The 18,095-nt window shown below is 47.2% G+C and overlaps 1 protein-coding gene across 1 annotated transcript in view; it reads left to right on the top strand.

Annotated features, from left to right (window-relative positions):
* The window catches only part of JPH2 (junctophilin 2), a 69,206-nt gene extending 52,343 nt beyond the window's left edge, over positions 1 to 16,863 (top strand). Inside the window, exons 3-6 of the mRNA XM_049779195.1 lie at positions 7,504 to 7,622; positions 13,603 to 14,288; positions 14,579 to 14,671; positions 16,608 to 16,863. Of these exons, the coding sequence (XP_049635152.1) occupies positions 7,504 to 7,622; positions 13,603 to 14,288; positions 14,579 to 14,659 (886 nt within the window). The 3' untranslated portion in view covers positions 14,660 to 14,671; positions 16,608 to 16,863. The remainder of the gene's footprint in view (positions 1 to 7,503; positions 7,623 to 13,602; positions 14,289 to 14,578; positions 14,672 to 16,607) is intronic.
* Positions 16,864 to 18,095: the final 1,232 nt, after the last annotated feature.

The raw sequence follows: 18,095 nt of genomic DNA, 5'->3' as shown, positions 1-18,095 counted from the left end.
GTCAGAAAATATAACTTGATTTTTATTCTCAACCACTCAGATATATAAGAACCATTCTTGGGGCTGGAGAAATAGTACAGGGATTAAGGTGCATGATTTGCACAGACTGATCTGGGTTTATTCCCTAGCACCACACATGGTCCCCCAAGCTCTTCTGGGTGTGGCCCCAGAGCCCAAAACCACTATAGAAGTGGTGGTCCTGGTCCTTAAAGATCCCCAGAAATGTAGAGCCTGAGTTGTACCATGTCTTTGGAATGTCTCTTAGAACCACTGACCCAGGTGGCTGAACATTTCCAAGTCAGGCATCTTGATCTCCTAAGTGTTGCCTGGGGACTCCCTCCACAATAAAATCAACAATTTTTCTTAGCTCCCAGATGGCACAGAATTAGGCAATGGGCTGAGAACATGGTCTCTACAGGGAATTCTGAAGATCTGGTTTGCTCATTATACTGTGCTCAGGAAATGCCAAACATGAAACAGGCTCTTCATCTAGCTGTGATGGATGAATCAATGTACAGAAGTGGATTTCATGCTGGCTTTTTGTTTGGTTAATTTTTGGGTCACACCCACTTATGCTCAGGGATTACTCCTGACTCTGCATTTAGGAATTACTTCTGACTGTGCTTGGGGAATGATATGGAATGCTGGGAATTGAACCCAGGTTGTCTGCATGCAAGACAAGTGCCCTACTTGCACAGTACTATAGATCCTGCTACTTTTGCTGTATTTTTATGACTGGGAGCTGGAAATAGAGAAGGAGCTATCTAGGCTGAGGAAGAACAAAGGCATAGAGTGGTGAATAAATACAGTAAGTGAATGCCTCAGCCAATGAGGTAAAAAAAAAAAAAAGCTTAGTGGGGGACAACTGGTCAACCAACTGAGTTCAAACAGCAGGGCCAGAGTGGTAGCACAGGGGTAGGGCTTTTTCCTTGCATGCAAATAGCCCTGATGGCCCTGGGTTTGATCCCCCAAATCCCATATGGTCCCCTGAGCCTTCCAGGAGTGAGTTCTGAGTGCAGAGCCAAGAGTAACCCCTGAATGTCACCAGGTGTGGCCCCTAAACAAAACAAAACAAAACAAAATCAGCATAGTTAGGAATCAGGGTGAGGAAGGCAACCTCTCAAAGTGGTTGTACCCAGGTTCCTCTGTTGGGAGGCAAGGAGACTTGGATAGGAAAGTTGCTGCGGGCCCGGAGAGATAGCACAGTGGCATTTGCCTTACAAGCAGCTGATCCAGGACCAAAGGTGGTTGGTTCGAATCCCGGTGTCCCATATGGTCCCCTGTGTCTGCCAGGAGCTATTTCTGAGCAGATAGTCAGAAGTGACCCCTGAGCGCCACCGGGTGTGGCCCAAAACCAAAAAAAAAAAAAAAAAAGAAAGTTGTTGCAGAGAGATGGGACTTTGGACAGGCCCTAGAGCTAGCTATGAGGGGAATTGACAGGAATTGGTGGCTGTTTGGCTGAGGATGGTGAAAGGGCTTGGAAGGACTGCATTTCCTGCCTGGAAGCTGGAAGCCATTCCTGAAATTGGAGGCTTCAGGATGTAGAGAGGTGGACTGAGAAGGGTTTCAGTCAAGCTGGGTTGAAATGGTAGGACTGTTCCCTGCCCAGCAGTGGTGGGCTTGGGGCAGCTGTCGACCCCTTGTCCTAGCTGTCCTGGAGGCTCCATGGTTGTTCCTTCAGGATTTTCCAAGGCTCTGCAGAAGTCAGTCTCCTCCCCTGGATCCTGCTTACTTCCCAGGACATGGGGAAGAAAGCGTCCTCCACTATCATTACCAAAATAGGACATTTTCTCTCTTTGAAGAGTTGCCCTACATTCTCTCCTCCGCCCCCACCAACCTGGGTTTCAGGTTTCCAGGGAAGTGTTTCTGCAAAGTCCAGGGCTTTGAGTCATATTTGAATCACTGTGCAGTGACACAGGCGATCTGAGGATATATGCATGTGTGTATAACTCTGCACTTGACTGTCGTACTTGTACTCTTCTCTCCCACCACCACCATCATTATCCCTTGGTCCCACTGGGAGGTGTACTTGCAGAGAGATGCTGCCAGTCATTCATTGTTTTTCCAACCCCAAGAGGGAAGACAGAGCCCCTCATTCAGATGCTTGCATCTCTGTGGGAAGCCCAGGAGAGGCAAGTGACAGTCAGATTGGTAGGGATAGATCTAAATTTTATTGCATTTTACTCATCTAGGATTTTTTTTCTCCTTTGGTGGGGGGCATTCATTTGGACTTAAAATGGTACATTAAAGGCCAGAGCAATAGCACAGCAGTAGGGCGTTTGCATTGCATGTGGCTGATCCAGGATGAACCTAGGTTTAATCCTGGGCATTCTAAATGGTCCCCCAAGCCAGAAGCAATTTTTGAGCGCATAGCCAGGATTAACCTGAGTATCACTGGGTGTGGCCCAAAAACCAAAAATAAATAAATAAATAAATAATGGTACATTAAATGACATTGCTCATTGGCTGGAGAGATAGGAAATCAGTTACCATCCTAGTTCTATTCCCAGTCCTGCATGTTTTACCAAACACTCCCAGGAGTAACTTCTGAGCACATTGAGCACTGCTCAATGGTTCTCCACTCCCTGATACAATGGAATTGATTTTGGTGGCTAAGTTTTGGTGTCATCCCCCTAACTTTGGAGCCAGAGCTGATGGCCTTCCTTCCCCTCTCAGAGTTCTGGTCTTGGCAGAGCTTCTTCCTCAAATCTCATGTCTCAACTCTCCCACATGCACATATGCTGCTGTCAGCTTCCACATTCTTTAAAGGGTTCTTTTTATTTTATGATGAAGATGATGATGATGATGATGATGATGATTTTTTGTTTGTTTTTGTTTGGAGGCAACACCTGGTGGTGCTCAGGGCACAAGGTTTCTTGCTCAGCTTTCAGGAATTACTTGGGGTACTATATGGAATCCGCATGCAAGGCAAATAAATATTCTACCCTCTGCACTATCACTTTGGCTGTTAAACGTTTCTTTTTAGTTATAAGTAATAAGGGTTGCATCCTAGTGGTAGTGCACTGAGATCACACACTTTCCCGAGGTTCCTAAGATTCAAAAAGGCGGCCTTCAGGCTCAGTCCCAGCATTTTTGTTTGTTTGTTTGTTTGTTTTTGGTCACACCCGGTGATGCTCAGGGGTTATTCCTGGCTATGCACTCAGAAATTGCTCCTGGCTCAGGGGACCATATGGGACACCAGGGAATCAAACCGCTGTCCGTCCTAGGTCAGCTGTGTGCAAGGCAAACACCTTCTGCTGTGCTATCACTCGGGCCCCAGTCTTAGCATTTGTGTTGGCACTATAGATAGAACTCATTGCCTTAAGCCTATAAGGAAGGCACTGAATCATGAAGCATCATCCCTAGTACCTTTGCTTTCATGAATTCAGCAGATTCCCTTTCCTTTAGCAAACCTTGGGGGCAGTGAGGTATAAGGGAGAGGTCAGGGCTCAGCCTTCTCTGAAGCTTTGTGTTTGAATTCTGCTTCTTACTTGGAGGAAGCAGAGCCACTGGTCAGGGAAGGCTCTGCTTCTCTTCAAAAGTTTGTTCTGCATTTGCTGTGTAACCTGGCAATTGCTTTAAAGCCTTCTTGTCCCCTGGATTTCTCTGGAAAGAGCAGTGCTGGTACTAACATAAACTGGAAGATTTAAAAGAATCCTTTTCCTTAAACCCCCTGGCAGGTAGTAACTTTTATGTGATTTAGGTCTTGGGTAAGGAGGGGAGAGTTGGGGGTCACAACTACTGTTACTCAGTAGCTACTCCTGGGTCTAGGCTCAAGTATCATTTCTTCCTATGCTTAGGAGAGCATGTGGTACCAGGGATCATATCTGGGCCTAATATACAGAGCATGTGCTCAGCCCTTTGAGCATCTTTCCAGCCATGTGTGAATTTTAACTATTACCTTGCATCCTGGGGGAATATACTTGAGTCTTTTCTGGAAGGGTGGCATACATGCTCAGGGGGGCACTCTTGGCTTTATTCTCCAAAGCATTTGCTTTTTTTGTGGTGCTCAGGGGATGACACGGTGCCAGAGATCAAAACAAGGCCTCCTGCATGCAAAGTGTAACCTTCAACTCATTGAGCTGCTTTCCATCCCCAAAGCTGCTTGACACTCATTTTTCCATCTGTACAGCTCTAGACAATAAAAATTGCCTTTGATGCAGTATCAAGGACTGAAGAGGGATGTGGGTTAAAAAGCCTGGAATGTGGTTGGAGCTTAAATTTATCTCCCTTGTTGTGGGCACAGGTCTGTGCTGGAAACTGAGATACATGTGTAGGTCTGGGCATGTACTCACACACACACACAAACACACATACAGAAGCACCAAGTTCTTTGTCCTCTTCACACATGTTTTTCCCTTTACCTAGTTCACTGTTCCTTCCCCACCCCATATAGACCTAACCAATGTTTTTTCAGGTTATCTCATGTAAATTCCCTCCAGAATACCGTCAGACCACCTGTATATACTTGCACAACCCATCTAGAGTTCTGTTCAGGGCCATATTTTCATTGCATTCTAGAATATTCCTTTATGGCACTTCTTTCTGTTGCAGCTCAGGACCTTTTGCTTCATGACTTGCTATTAAATAATCTTTGTGGTTCCATGACTACCCAAGCTTCTTTCTTGCATAACAAGTAAAGCAGGGACTGTCTTTGTAAGGTCTCATGTGATCTGTCCTCAACTCAATTCAACCTGGTGCCTGGGCCAGCGTCATGCTAAGCACATGGGTCCTGAGTTTCAAAATGCCAATATTCATTTTCAAAGATATCCACCTCTGTGTTCTGCAGCCCACTTCACAGTAGCCCAGCTAGGGAACAACACAAATGCCCATTAGTAACGAGGATAAAGGAGGTGTGATTTCAACACAGATGGAAAACTCCTCAGCTAGGAAAAAGATGCAATTTTGCCATTTGGTACAATGTGGATCATGAGGGAATGAGTCAAATGAAATAATCAGGAGGAGAAAATTAAATAAATAGATGATATTGATCTTCCATGGACTAGAAAGAAACAAAGCAAATGGATGCAATAAACAAAAACATTTAGGTTTTAACACCAGTTAGGTGGTTAGCCATGGGGGAGAATGTGATTAATGAAATAAGTTTAAGGAGTGTCAACTGGATTATGGTACAAAGTGACTAGAATTCTGGTGGGGCATCTGGTATGCTGGTTGTTTTTGGAGATGTTTGACATTTTGCCCACTAGAACTTGTACAGTGCCTTTAACCAGGGGTTCCTTTAATGAATCAGTGAATACATGAATAAATAGAATTTAGAGTTTAGACTTCCAAAATAAAATGGGGCCCGGAGAGATAGCACAGCGGTGTTTGCTTTGCAAGCAGCCGATCCAGGACCTAAGGTGGTTGGTTCAAATCCCGGTGTCCCATATGGTCCCCTGTGCCTGCCAGGAGCTATTTCTGAGCAGACAGCCAGGAGTAACCTCTGAGCACCACCGGGTGTGGCCCAAAAACCATAAATAAATAAATAAATAAATAAATAAATAAATAAATAAATAAATAAATAAATAAAATGGAATCCTATGGATGCTGTTTTCTGGCTCTGCAATTTAACCCATTTGCATGTCCCTGCAAAAGGAAAAACCTAATGACCTCAGAATCCTAAGGCAGCAGAACCACTGCTAGATTTCATAATGAAATTCCCCTACAGCTATTCATGGCACCTCCATCCCTGGATAGTTATTATTTTACAGGTGCTTCTATTCAGTGAGGCTAGGAGCTGAAACCAACCTTCCACCAAATCTCAGGTGCTTATTCAACACAATAAACACTTAAGGCATGCTTCTATGTTACATCTCACATCCACTCAAATGGTTAAAAGTTCTGTATTCTCTGGGGTCTATGGGAGCAGAGTTTGTTCTTGCCATAAGCAGCTACAGACCCAAGTTGCTCACACTGTGCATCTCAGCCTGAGGTCACAAGGGGCTGCAGGATAGAGCTCAGGTAGTGCGTGAACTTGGGGGTGCTCTCAGGTTAGATTCCTTTGTGGTTGAATCTGGTGCAGGTGATTGAATATGGGCAAGTCTCAGGGAGTGTGATGGGGTGAAGCTCAGAACTGGATGGAGATAAGAAAACAAGATGGGTCTTTCCTGGGGTCCCTCCAGGGCCTGACTAGACCTTAGGGGGCAGTGACATCTGCCCTTGGTTGAGGACTGCCTTGGGTTTGGGGTGGTTTTATTTATTTATTTATTTTTATAAATCTCTTAATTGAATCACTGTGAGATACAAAGATAGAAAGTTGTCATAATTGAGTTTCAGTCATATAATTTTCCAACACCCATTCTTTCACCAGTGCACATTTCCTACCACTAATGTTTCCAGTTTCCCTCCTGCACCCCCATCTACTTACTGGCAGACAGTTTTCTTCTCTTTCTCTTCTTTCCTCCCCATCTCTCTCTTTATTCTCCTTTTTTCCTTTTAGCACTGAGTTTGCCATGGGGAGGTATTTTGACCTCTGGAATAAAAACCCTTGGTTGCAGTTCTCTGTGACAGCAGGGAGCTCTTAGCAGTGATATAGCAATGAGGGCTAAGTGCCTTTGTCTAGGCAGGGTGTACAGGGACTACAGCAAATGGGACAGCTTCAGCTTTGCTTTCATTAGCCTCAAACAGAAATTTAGCATTTTCTTCAATGTTTCAAGTAGAGCATAAGCCATAGCAATATTAATAGTATTCTGTGACTTTTTCTCAATCTCTGTGTATGGGAAGGGCAGCATACCCAGTTGTGCTCAGGGCTTATTCCTGGCTCAAGAATCACTTTTGGTGGGACTCTATGTGATATTGGGGATTGAACCAAGATCTTTTGCATTCAAAGCAAATGCCTTATCCATTGTCTTATCTCTCCAGTCCTAGGATTTTGTGACTCTCACTATTAAAATCACATATACTTTCATGTTATACTATTGTGGCAGATATTTTTGAAATATTCTTTATGCTAATTTTTATTTTAAATTATGGTTATGAACCTTCTTGATATTTTGTTTCTAGGCTTTGATAAGGGACATTTATTGTTATATTAACATTGCTTTATTAAATACTTTGGTATTTGTCATACTTTGGTAATAGTGTCAATGTAATTATATTCCTTTGAACACTGTATATTTTGTGGATTTTAAGACATTTTTACAAAGCATCCCAAGGCTGTCCCAGACACCAAAGAGTATAGACACAGAAGAGGTTAAGTGTCCCTCTATATTCAATAAGCAACAATGGGGGAAAGAGGATAGAGTAATCTAGGGAAGATTTTAAATGGATTAGACTCAGAAAGAACATATACCACATCTTCCTAAAATGTACTGACCAAAATTCAATTACCTGCATGAATATAGCTGCATGGGAAACTGGGAAATGTAGTCTTATATGCAGAGGAAAGAGGAAGCTTATTTATATTCAGTGACTTGAGTTCTCTGTCTTGCATGTCACTCTAAGTTGGGAGGACTGGGAGGTTCTCAGAAAGGATACTAAATCTCTATCATATTGTCTCCTTAGGACAAGCCATGCAAGGGCTAAAGCTGAGGCAGCAGAGCAGGCTGCCCAGGCTGCCAACCAGGAATCCAGCATTGCCAGAAACCTGGCCAGAGAGCTTGCTCCAGACTTCTACCAGCCAGGTAGGCCCAACAGAAGAGCTGATGTGCAGGGAAAGCTTGGGGTAGCTACTTTTCTTCTTTGCTGGAGAGTGGGTTTGGGGGTGCTCATGAGATCAGGAAACATGTGCAAACATAAATGGAATGAGGTAAGAGCACTCAGACAAAAAGAGTAGCAGGGGGTGAGGGCTCACAGCTGTAAATGAACCCTGCTGTTACGTCTCTCTGTGCCAGGCCTAGCCAGCAACAGAGCTGACAAAGCTAAGAGGGAAGGCAAAGTCTCTAGTGGATAAAGGGGTTAAAACCTTACCACCATTTTGGCTCAGCAGTTTCTGTCCAACATTAATTGAGTACTGCCAAGGTGACAGGCTCTGGGGGTGAAGGGTAATAAAACTGGGATTCAGAATCAAGGGAACCTGAGACTCCAAGAAGTAGACTCATGCCCAGGGTAAGGCATGAGTCTGCAATACCTACAAAGCCTGCCTGAATCACTGCTTCCTAGCTCAAAGATCTCGAGCAAGTTCTTTCCACACTAGGAATCTCAGTTTTCCAATATGAAAAATGGGAATAAGAATAATGCCTACTTGGGAGGCAAGTACAGGGTAGCATACTATCAGGTTCATGACAAGCTCCCCACAACTGTGGGCTATGGTCCCACAAACAAGGTTAAATTCCACACATCAGGATGTGCTGGCAGTTAAAACCAGGAAGCCCTAAATTCTGAGCAGGAGTGGGATTGAAGAAAGTGGGGATCCTAGGGAAGGAAGTGGGGAGGTGTTCATTTGTGCTAAAGCTATAGGTCAGCCAAGAGCTCACCAGATCAGTGGGTCTCAAACAGGAGCTCTTCAGAATGCTGAGCCCAGCTGAGTTGGGTCTGGGGTGGAGCCTCAGGATGTGCATTTCTAAATAAGAATCAAGAATTGCAGATGTAGCAAGAATTGCATCTACACTTTGACAACAGGTAGTACTGGCTGGGATGGGTGAATTCAGTGGAAAAGTAACTGCAGGGGCAAAGGCATAGAACCAGCAGGGAGTGGAGTGGCATGCCCAGAAGCTACAGGGCAAGATCAGCAGCAGGTTGGTGGAAATCAGGCTGCATAGAGGAAGGAAATACCACAGCTTAGATGCAGGCTTTGGATAGAGTGGGGGAACTTCTGAGGGTGGCAGATTGGGGTTCTCAGCATTGAAGGGCTTTATGGTGTGTAGAATTAGTTTTGCAGTTTCTGCTGCTAAAAACCAAAGGAAGCCTAACTGGAAAACTTTGGAGCCACCAGGATTGTGTGCCAAGGAGGTAGCTGTTTCTGATCCCGGTGTGCCCCCTTCTGGTCCCAGGAGGAGTGACAGAGGCTTCCTAAACTTGCCTTCATTGGTCAAAGGCAGTTTTAGGGTGCCAAGCACTAAACTCAGCATTTTACATGCATCTTTTTTGGTTTATTTGTTTATGGACCATATCTGGCAAGGCTCAGGAGTTACTCCTGGCAGGTTCAGGGGACCATATGGGCTGCTAAGGATCGAACCCAGGTTGGCCATGTATAGGGCAAATAAATGCCCTACCCATATGCTATTGCTCCAGCCCCTATCTGAACATTTTTGGGTATATTTGTTTATGGGCCATACCTGCCGATGCTCAGGGATTACTGGGCTTACTTCTGGCTCTGCACTCAGGAATTATTTCTGAGTGGTGGTGAGGGGATTATATGAAAGCCTGGGATGAAACAAGAGTCAGCCTGATACAAGGCAAATGCCCTACCTGCTGTATGCTCCAGGCCCTCTTCAAGCACCTTCTTAATGAAGCTTTCAGGTAATATCTGAGAGATAGGTATGATTAGTTCTGCTTTCTAGATATGCTTTCTAGATATGGGACTAGACTGTCATAGTTAAGACAGCTTGGAGACCCAAGCGTGCTGTACTCAGCTGGTGATTTTGGATAGATATGCAGTTTAACCTTGCTGAGCCTCCCTCCTGTTCTCTTTGAAATGGAGATGAACAGCCCTCTTCAGCTATGGAAATGGTCGGTGAGTTAATAACTGGAAACTGCTGAGGGCCGTGCTTGGCAGACATGCAGTGCTGTTGGGTCAGTGAGGTGAATGGATTGCTCTGGGTTACCCAGAGATGGACCTATAAGGAATTGGAGCTGCTTGAACCCAGACCCTGCTGAGTCTGAGCCTTGGTGTGGTAAAAGAATTTACAAGAGCAAGATGACTTAAGCACATATACTGAAGGGAAATGACATAGAGTGACACCATGCAGGCCTCCAAAGAAAGAGTTTCTTAAAGGGATAGTTAAAATATTTTTTCAATTTTATTTATTTATTTATTTTTACTTTTTTGTTTAAACTGTTTTATTGCATAATTATGCCAAAAGGTTTTTTATTGTAAGAATTTATTCAAGGGCCCGGAGAGATAGCACAGCGGTGTTTGCCTTGCAAGCAGCCGATCCAGGACCAAAGGTGGTTGGTTCGAATCCCGGTGTCCCATATGGTCCCCCGTGCCTGCCAGGAGCTATTTCTGAGCAGACAGCCAGGAGTAACCCCTGAGCACTGCCGGGTGTGGCCCAAAAACCAAAAAAAAAAAAAAAAAAAAGAATTTATTCAAAAGACAAAATTGATTAACATATTGAGGTAAACTGACATAACATAATATAGCAATATAACATAATTAATATAATATAATAATACATGTAAGTCAAAGAACATTTCTAAATAAAACACAATTTTTTATCATAATGACTTACATATCTTTCACAGTAGTATTTTAGGTACATATTAACATTGAATCAGGGGAATATCCATCACCCCCAGTGTTGTCCTCTCTTCATCCCTGTTCCCAAGCATATATCCCTTTCTTCCTCTTTTATTCCCCAGAATGCTAGTTTAACTAAAAGCATATATGTTAACACTAATGTAAACCATTTTTTTTTTGCAGTTCCAGATATTTTTACTAGTGGTTTCTTAAAGGTTTAGAATAAAAGGAGCACTGTATAAACAATGTTAGAGTGGCAATTATCATTTGCATGGGCCCACCAAAGTATGGGGGTCTTGGAAAGGAAAATCTTTTGGCCTGAGTACAAGGGACCTTACCCCTGAAGTTTCCTGACATAAGACCATTTCTAGTCTCCAGGCAAACTAGTTTGTCCAATCCTGGTCATTGTCTATAGTGCCCATACGGTTATATTTTTCACAGTCTCTGTTGTTGGTATCCTGTTTCTGTATTGAAGGTCCTGGAATCTATATCCTACATTGAAGTCAGGATGGTGTGGAGCGGCGTCTAATTTCAACTCAGAATTAAAGGGCAATGCAGAAAGCCCTGTCCAGTACGCAGGTCGTTGTTTAAATCTCAGTGTTAAGGGAAGACTCTTTTGAGTAAATCGATGTCAGAGCAGTAGTAGGGTCTTCCCTGGTACAGAATTGCTTCCAGGTGATGACATAGACAACTTTGGATGTTTTGTAGATGACTTCCCTGGTTCAGGGGTGACTGGAAAATGCCCAAACCTCTGAGGCCTGTGCCAGGTCATCATGTCAATGTTCAGGGTGTAAGGTTCCATTGCACCACAAGATTTGTGTGTTCCTATCTCTATTAGATAAGAACTTATTTGTATGTATAGTATTTTCCATTTTAATGTGCCCATGCAAACAAGGAATAATGCCACTTGGCATTATCAGCGCATAAAGGGGCTGCAGGAACAAGTCCAACAATCCCCGTGACCTGGTTCAAGCATAAGCATTAAAATGAGGGACTCTTTCACCAATATTCCTTATTGAACAGTTCACAAAGAGAAAAAAGATAAAAAGTGGGGAAAATAAACAATCTAACTTAAGACAGTGGACACAATTGTCACCATTTAAGAAAATTTGTGTGTTCCCATCTCTATAAGAACGTGTTTGTATATAATTTCCCATTTTAATGTGCCTATGCAAAGGAAGAACAGTATCACATGGCAAGACTGGTGCCTATGGGGATGCTAGAACAAGTCCAACAATCCAATTGACTTGGTTCTTATATAAACATTAAATGGAGGAATACTTCTACAGACTTCCTTATTTAACAAATAACAAAGGGATGGAAAGGTAGAGAGGGACTCTTTCACCAAAATACCTTATTGAACAGTTCACAAAGAGGAGAAAAGATAAAGAGTGGGGGAAAAAACATTCTAGCTTAAGACAGTGGACTCAATTGTCACCGTTTATAGGAACTAATCAGAAACCTGGTATGGTAGCAACCACAGTTACACAATAAAAGAAGGAAGAGGCCAAGAGGCCATTGAGAGTAAACAAGTAGGTAAAGAGTACTGGCCTCTTCCCAGCCTGAGAGTCCATCCTCTCATTTTTATTTTGAAAATATATGGTACCCCCACCCGAAATGGTCTCTTCCCAAACTAAAAGTCCATCCTCCCATTTTATTTTAAATATATATGGTTTTTGAAATGGAGACCAATGAGAAAAAAAATACCAGTGAATGTCACGACGTAATGTCCCGACATACACCAGTGCTGCATCGGCCCGACATTCACCCCATGTGTCCCCCACTTAGTGTCGGGAGAGAAAGGGGGAAAGCCTGAGGACCATGATAGAGTCCACCTGGGCCGGCAACCAGGGGAGACCTGGAATAGGGGAGGAAATAGGGGAATGGCTAAAAGCCTGCCAAGCCTCCCAGCACCCACCCCCCCAAGCTAGGGAAAATGCCTGCGGTCTGGGGTGTCCCCCAACCCCATACCTGGGAAGAGCCAGCCTCCAGGATCGAAGCACCGGAAGCCATCTATCTGCCCGGCCCTTCCCTCTGCTCTTCCTCCCTAGAGTAGGGAGGGGGGAAGCCTGGAGATCCCTAATAGAGTCCACCTGGAACCCACAGCAGGCCACCCGAGGTGGCACTCAGGCCGGGCCTAGAGTCCAGGGGGAAATAGGGGAACGACTGGAGGCCTTATTTATTTATTTATTTATTTATTTATTTATTTATTTATTTATTTATTTATTTAAAGGGACAGTTTTTATTGCTTGAGTTCCGGCTGCTTTAGGCAGGAAACTTCTGCTTTCTATAGGTTAGTCCTAAGAGATGGCAAGTTTGGGCAAGGAAGTAAATTGTATATAAAATAAATCAGATCATATAAAAAAGATAAATATGGGGTGAGGCAGAGCAATGGTGCAAGCAATAAGGCATCTGCCTTGCTCGCGTTAGCCTAGGACAGACCGAGGTTCCATCCGCCAGCATCCCATATGGTCCCCCAAGCCAGGAGCGATTTCTGAGTGCATAGTCAGGAGTAAACCCTGAGCATCACCTGGTGTGGCCAAAAACCAAAAACAAACAAAAAAGATAAATATGTACCATAATTTGGACCAACTATGAATGTTCTGAGCCAGTCATGTAGCGATCATAAAATGCCCATAAAATAATTTAAGCTTATCCTAGGAAGGGAGTTAGAAGGGCCAATTCTAGGAATGTGAGTAGCAGTTACACAGAATGTTGTATGTCCTGCTGGACCAATTTGCTAAGGCTGGGGTGTCCAGGCCAGGTTTAGGGACTGTGAGTGCCGAATGGAGTTTTCTGGATGCTGCTGATTCTCCTACTCAGGAAGACCTCACACTGTCAGATCTTTGAAATGGAGGCTAGTTAAACTAGACATTTCAAAAAGAATGGGTGGGGGGAGGGAAGCAGGCATGTCATCATACTTGGTCGTGCTCAGGGATCCAGGGACCTTATGGGGTGGCAGAGATTGAACCTGGGTCTGCCATATGCAAGGCAATGACCTGACCATTGTACTATCACTCCAGCCTCAAACTAAGTACTTGTTTTTTGGGGGGAGCACACCCAAGGAATCACTTTTGATGGTGCTCCAGGGACCATATGAGATGCTGGGGATAGAACCAGGTCATCTACGTGCAAGGCAAGCTCCCTATCCACTTTGCCCTATCTCCTGCCCCAAACAAGGCTATCTGGGGCGGGTGGGGGAGCTTTTGTTAGACCATTTCAAACAGGTCCTAACAAACAGGTCCGCCTCTTATCCCCGGCAGGTCCAGAATACCAGAAGCGCAGGCTGCTCCAGGAGATCTTGGAGAACTCGGAGAGCCTGCTGGAGCCCCCGGAGCGGGGCCTGGGTGCCACTGGGCGTCCGGAGCGGCCACGCGAGAGCCCGCAGCTGCATGAGCGGGAACCCTCTCGACCCGCGGGGTTCCCCCCGTCGCCGGCGGGGACACCCCCGCAGCCCAAGCGGCCGCGGCCCGGGGCGACCAGGGACGGGTTGCTGAGCCCCGGCGTGTGGAACGGCCAGTCTGGGGGCGCCGAGGGCAGCCGACCCGTGTCCCCCGCCGACGCGGGCGGGGGCCGCCGCAGCCCCGCACGGCCGCCCACGGAGCACATGGCGATCGAGGCTCTGCAGCCGCCGCCGCCCGCCACGCAGGAGTCCGAGGTCGCGCTGTACCGGGGCTATCACAGCTACGCCGTGCGCACCGGGCCCGCGCCGCCGCCGCCCGACGACGACGAGCCGCAGCCCGACTCCGCGCCCGCATCCCCGGCCGCCCCGCCGCCCGCGCCCGCGCCCGAGCCCCCGGCCAAGCTGGAGCCCAAACCCATCGTGCCCAAAGCCGAGCCCAGAGCCAAGGCCCGCAAGACGGAGGCCAGGGGGCTGAGCAAGGCCGGGGCCAGGAAGAAGGTGCGCAAGGACGCGGCCGACTCTGAAGCCGACGTGGAAGTGGAGGAGGTGAGGCCCTGCGTGTGGGATCGGGCTAGGACTAAGGGGCCCAGCAGAGCTGGAGCCCGCGGACCCAACCCCCTTTCCACTCCAAGATGGTCAGACTGGTTTGGGGAGGGCGTGCTGGACACTTGGAGACGCTTGTCCCCTGCCAGGGCTGGGGCATCTGGAACTGCTACAAGGCGTGTGCAGGGAGGACTTCCTGAAGGTGCAGGCGGTATACACGGGATTGGTATAGACCCTGTTGGGATTTGGGGTTGAGGGGAGGGAACTTCACGCATCCTCTCCTCTGCTCCCAGGTTCCTAACACAGTCCTCATCTGCATGGTGATCCTGCTCAACATTGGCCTGGCCATCCTCTTCGTTCATCTCCTAACCTGACCTTCCTACCAGGTGCCTCTGGGAGTGGGGGGCCGTCACCCCCAAGGAGCTTTGGGTGCTGAGGGGGTGTGGGGAAGGGCCTTGTGTAATCCAAGCCCATCCTCAGCGTGTGGGTTAGATAGAAGGTGCGTTCTGTAATCTGCACCCCCACATATCCTCTCTCTCACACACATTCACCTCACGCATACATTCTCTCACAAATACATTTATGCACTCTCATACTCACACACTCGCACATTCACGCACAAGACTCTTTCACACTCTCACGTTATCACACATACTCAGACACATAATTTCATACACAAGACAGAGGCGAGGGGGCTGAGCATGGCCCGGGCTAGGAAGAAGGTGCGCAAGGACGCGGCCGACTCAGAAGCTGATCTGGAAGTGGAGGAGGTGAGGCCCTGCCTGTGGGATCTGTCTAGGACTTGGGGGTCCAGCAGAGCCGGAATCCTCGGAACCCCCTTCTCCACTCCGGACTGGTTGGACTGGTGTGCTGGGCGCTTGGAGGGAGGGTGAGCTTCCTGCCAGGGCCGGGACAGCTAAACTGCTACAAGGTGTGTGCGGGAACTCATGTACACTCAGACATAATATCCCTCACACACTCATAAACTCTCACACTCACACATAGACACACATACACACACTTACACATTTGCTCTCACACAAAATTCTCCTACAATCACACTCTAACACATTCTCACACACTCATACACTTTCACTCACATTGTCTCACACACTCACTCAAACAATACTCACAATCAAAATCTCAACATAGATTTTCACACACAAACATTCGTATTAGACTTTCTCACTCTTACCTTTAGTCTCACTCACACAACTCTCACAATCATTCACACCATCTCACACACTCCCACACAACCCTCACTCACACCCTCGCAACAGTCTTTCTCATAGTCTCTCACACACAAACTCTCATATGCTTATACTCTCACACAACTCTTTCACACACTGCACTCACACACACACATCTGACACTCACACACACTCTCAAAACAGTCAAATATACAACACACTCTCATATATACTCTCTCACGTACTTTCAGATCCACTATCACATACATACACACACACACACACATATACTCACATTCTCACACTTTTTTATACACATATTCACAATACACTCATACAACTCTCTCACTCTCAGTACACACACACACATACAGGGGACTAGCCCTGTTCTCACACCAGTGCTGAAGACCCGTTTTCTGTTTACTTACTCCAGCCCTCAGACATTTCCTTAGGTGTAGGCCAGAGCTCTCCAAATATATTTGGCCACTCACTTTTTAGAAATGATCTCCCACTAAACAACACTTGGAAGTCTGCCAACTTTTTTTTTTTTTTGTCCCCCAATTCACAATACATACCCGGCAAGGGGAAGTCTGCCAACTTTAAGCGAACACACAGAAGAGGCCCATCACCTTCTAGATCCTTCAGGGACTGTTACTGTGAGGGCACAGTATCTCCCACTTTGGAAAATGTTATGCACACCTGGTGGGGCTGTCTTCCTAAGAGACAACCTGAGTCCTGCATAAACACCTAGCGCCCCAGCCTTCATCCTAGCTTCTGTGGGCTATAGGGGTAGGGGTGGGGATGATCTCAGTCCCAGGAAACCAAGAGCTCCTGGCGGTGGTTGCCCTGTCTGTGGCTGTCAGTCTTAGCCAGGAAGGTTTTGCACCAGCAGGGGGCTCCCCAGCTTAGTGAGTGGAGATCTGGCCCTGAAAGGGGATCATGTGAGGGATGGAAAGGGGCCCCTCGATGATGGGGCGGGGAGGCATGTCCCCATGATAGAAATGGGGACATGTGTTCAGTAAGAGAGATGAATGTGGAGTGGGGTGCTCAGGGTATCTTTGATTTTCCTGTAAGGTACCACGCGGGAGGGGGCCAGAGGCTGACTCTGTTTGGGCTCCCTCTCTCCCCACAGGTTCTGACTCCTGCTGAGGACACAGCCACAGTGCCTGGCAGCTGGCTGAGGACTAGACACAGACCTGGAGCCAGAGCCCATAGCACACAGCACCCAGGAGTCCCCTGAGGCAGCACCCTGGAGTGCCCAGGAATAGGAGATGCTGGGCACCCTCTGGACCTCGTACCCAGAGGCAGGAAAATCCTGAAGGGCATACCCTGGGCCTTGAGTGCTCCATCTGCCATTTTCTCTACACCTCTTTTCCTGGCACCCCCACACCAGCCCATGTGCTGTGGAAAAACCACCAGACCCAGATATACAATGGCATCCCCGCCCTTTGGCTTTATTATGCTTGACACTGGGTGAGGCCTGCCCAGTGGCTGAGCAAGGGACACTGGGAGGCAGTTAGGATGCCCAGCTTTCCCTCACAGTCTTGACCCAGCACACACTCTGCCTTGCTTCCAGATGTTGGGGTGACAGTAGAGAAAACGGGTATGATTCATTCACCTGCTCTGGCACCCTGGCTCCTATATTTACCCCTCACAGCTCTCCAAAGCCCCCTGTCCCAAGCAAGGCTGGTGATGAGGGTGGGCAGGAAGAATGGGGCAGTTCTGGGGAGGGGGCTGCTTTGGATTCAGCCGGAAGTGACCCCAGGGCTGGCAAGATGAAGCTGCTGTTGCCCAGACTTGTCATCCTGCTCCCCAGCTGAGCCCATCATAGGCCCTGGAATGAGTATAGGAGCCTATGGAAAGCTATAGAAGTCTGTAGAAACCCATGGAAGCCTGTAGAAACCCATGGAAGCCTGTGGAAACCCACAAAAGCCCATGGAATTCTGAGAGAACCCATGGAAATCTGTAGAAACCTGTGGAAGTCTGTGGAAGCCCATGGAAATCTGTGGAAGCTCATGGAATTCTGAGGGAGCCCACAGAATTTTGAGGGAACCCATGAAAGTCTGTGGACACACATTGAAGTCTGAGGGAGCCCACGGAATTCTGAGGGAGCCCATGGAAGTCTGTGGAAACCCGTGGAAATCTGTGGAGACTCACGGAAGTCTGTGGGAGCTGGCAGAGTTCTCGGGCAGACTCTCAGGAGGGAGTGGAGGACAGGCTACTCATGGACAACAGATACCCCCCAGGAGAGAGGGACATGTGCCCACCCAGACTGTGGTGCCCTCAAGGAAGCCTCTTGGCTTGCTTGGCAGGAGGAAGTGTTTGCATGAAGCTCGCTGACAAGCATGTTGTTTCCCATAGCTCTTGGGCCCAGAGGTGTGAGGCTTGTGGCCTGCCCCTGAAGGGACACAGGGACAGACCCCCAATACTTCCTGCCCCCTGCTTTCCCTGGGTCTTGAGGAGTTGGTCCTGCCTCTCCCAGTGCAGCAAGGTCCTTGGCAGCCTGCCCCCCTCAGCCTTGGGAACTGTCCCTGCACCTTTACACTCAGGCACTGCCAGACCTCACACCGATGTTTCTGCAGAGACCAACCCCAGCATGGCTGCCTTCCCACCAGGACTC

The sequence above is a fragment of the Suncus etruscus genome, chromosome 9, assembly GCF_024139225.1.
Source record: "Suncus etruscus isolate mSunEtr1 chromosome 9, mSunEtr1.pri.cur, whole genome shotgun sequence".
In the NCBI taxonomy this organism is placed as follows: domain Eukaryota; kingdom Metazoa; phylum Chordata; class Mammalia; order Eulipotyphla; family Soricidae; genus Suncus; species Suncus etruscus.
The sequence above is the reverse complement of the archived record's forward strand: the minus strand, read 5'-3'. Positions and strand labels throughout refer to the sequence as shown.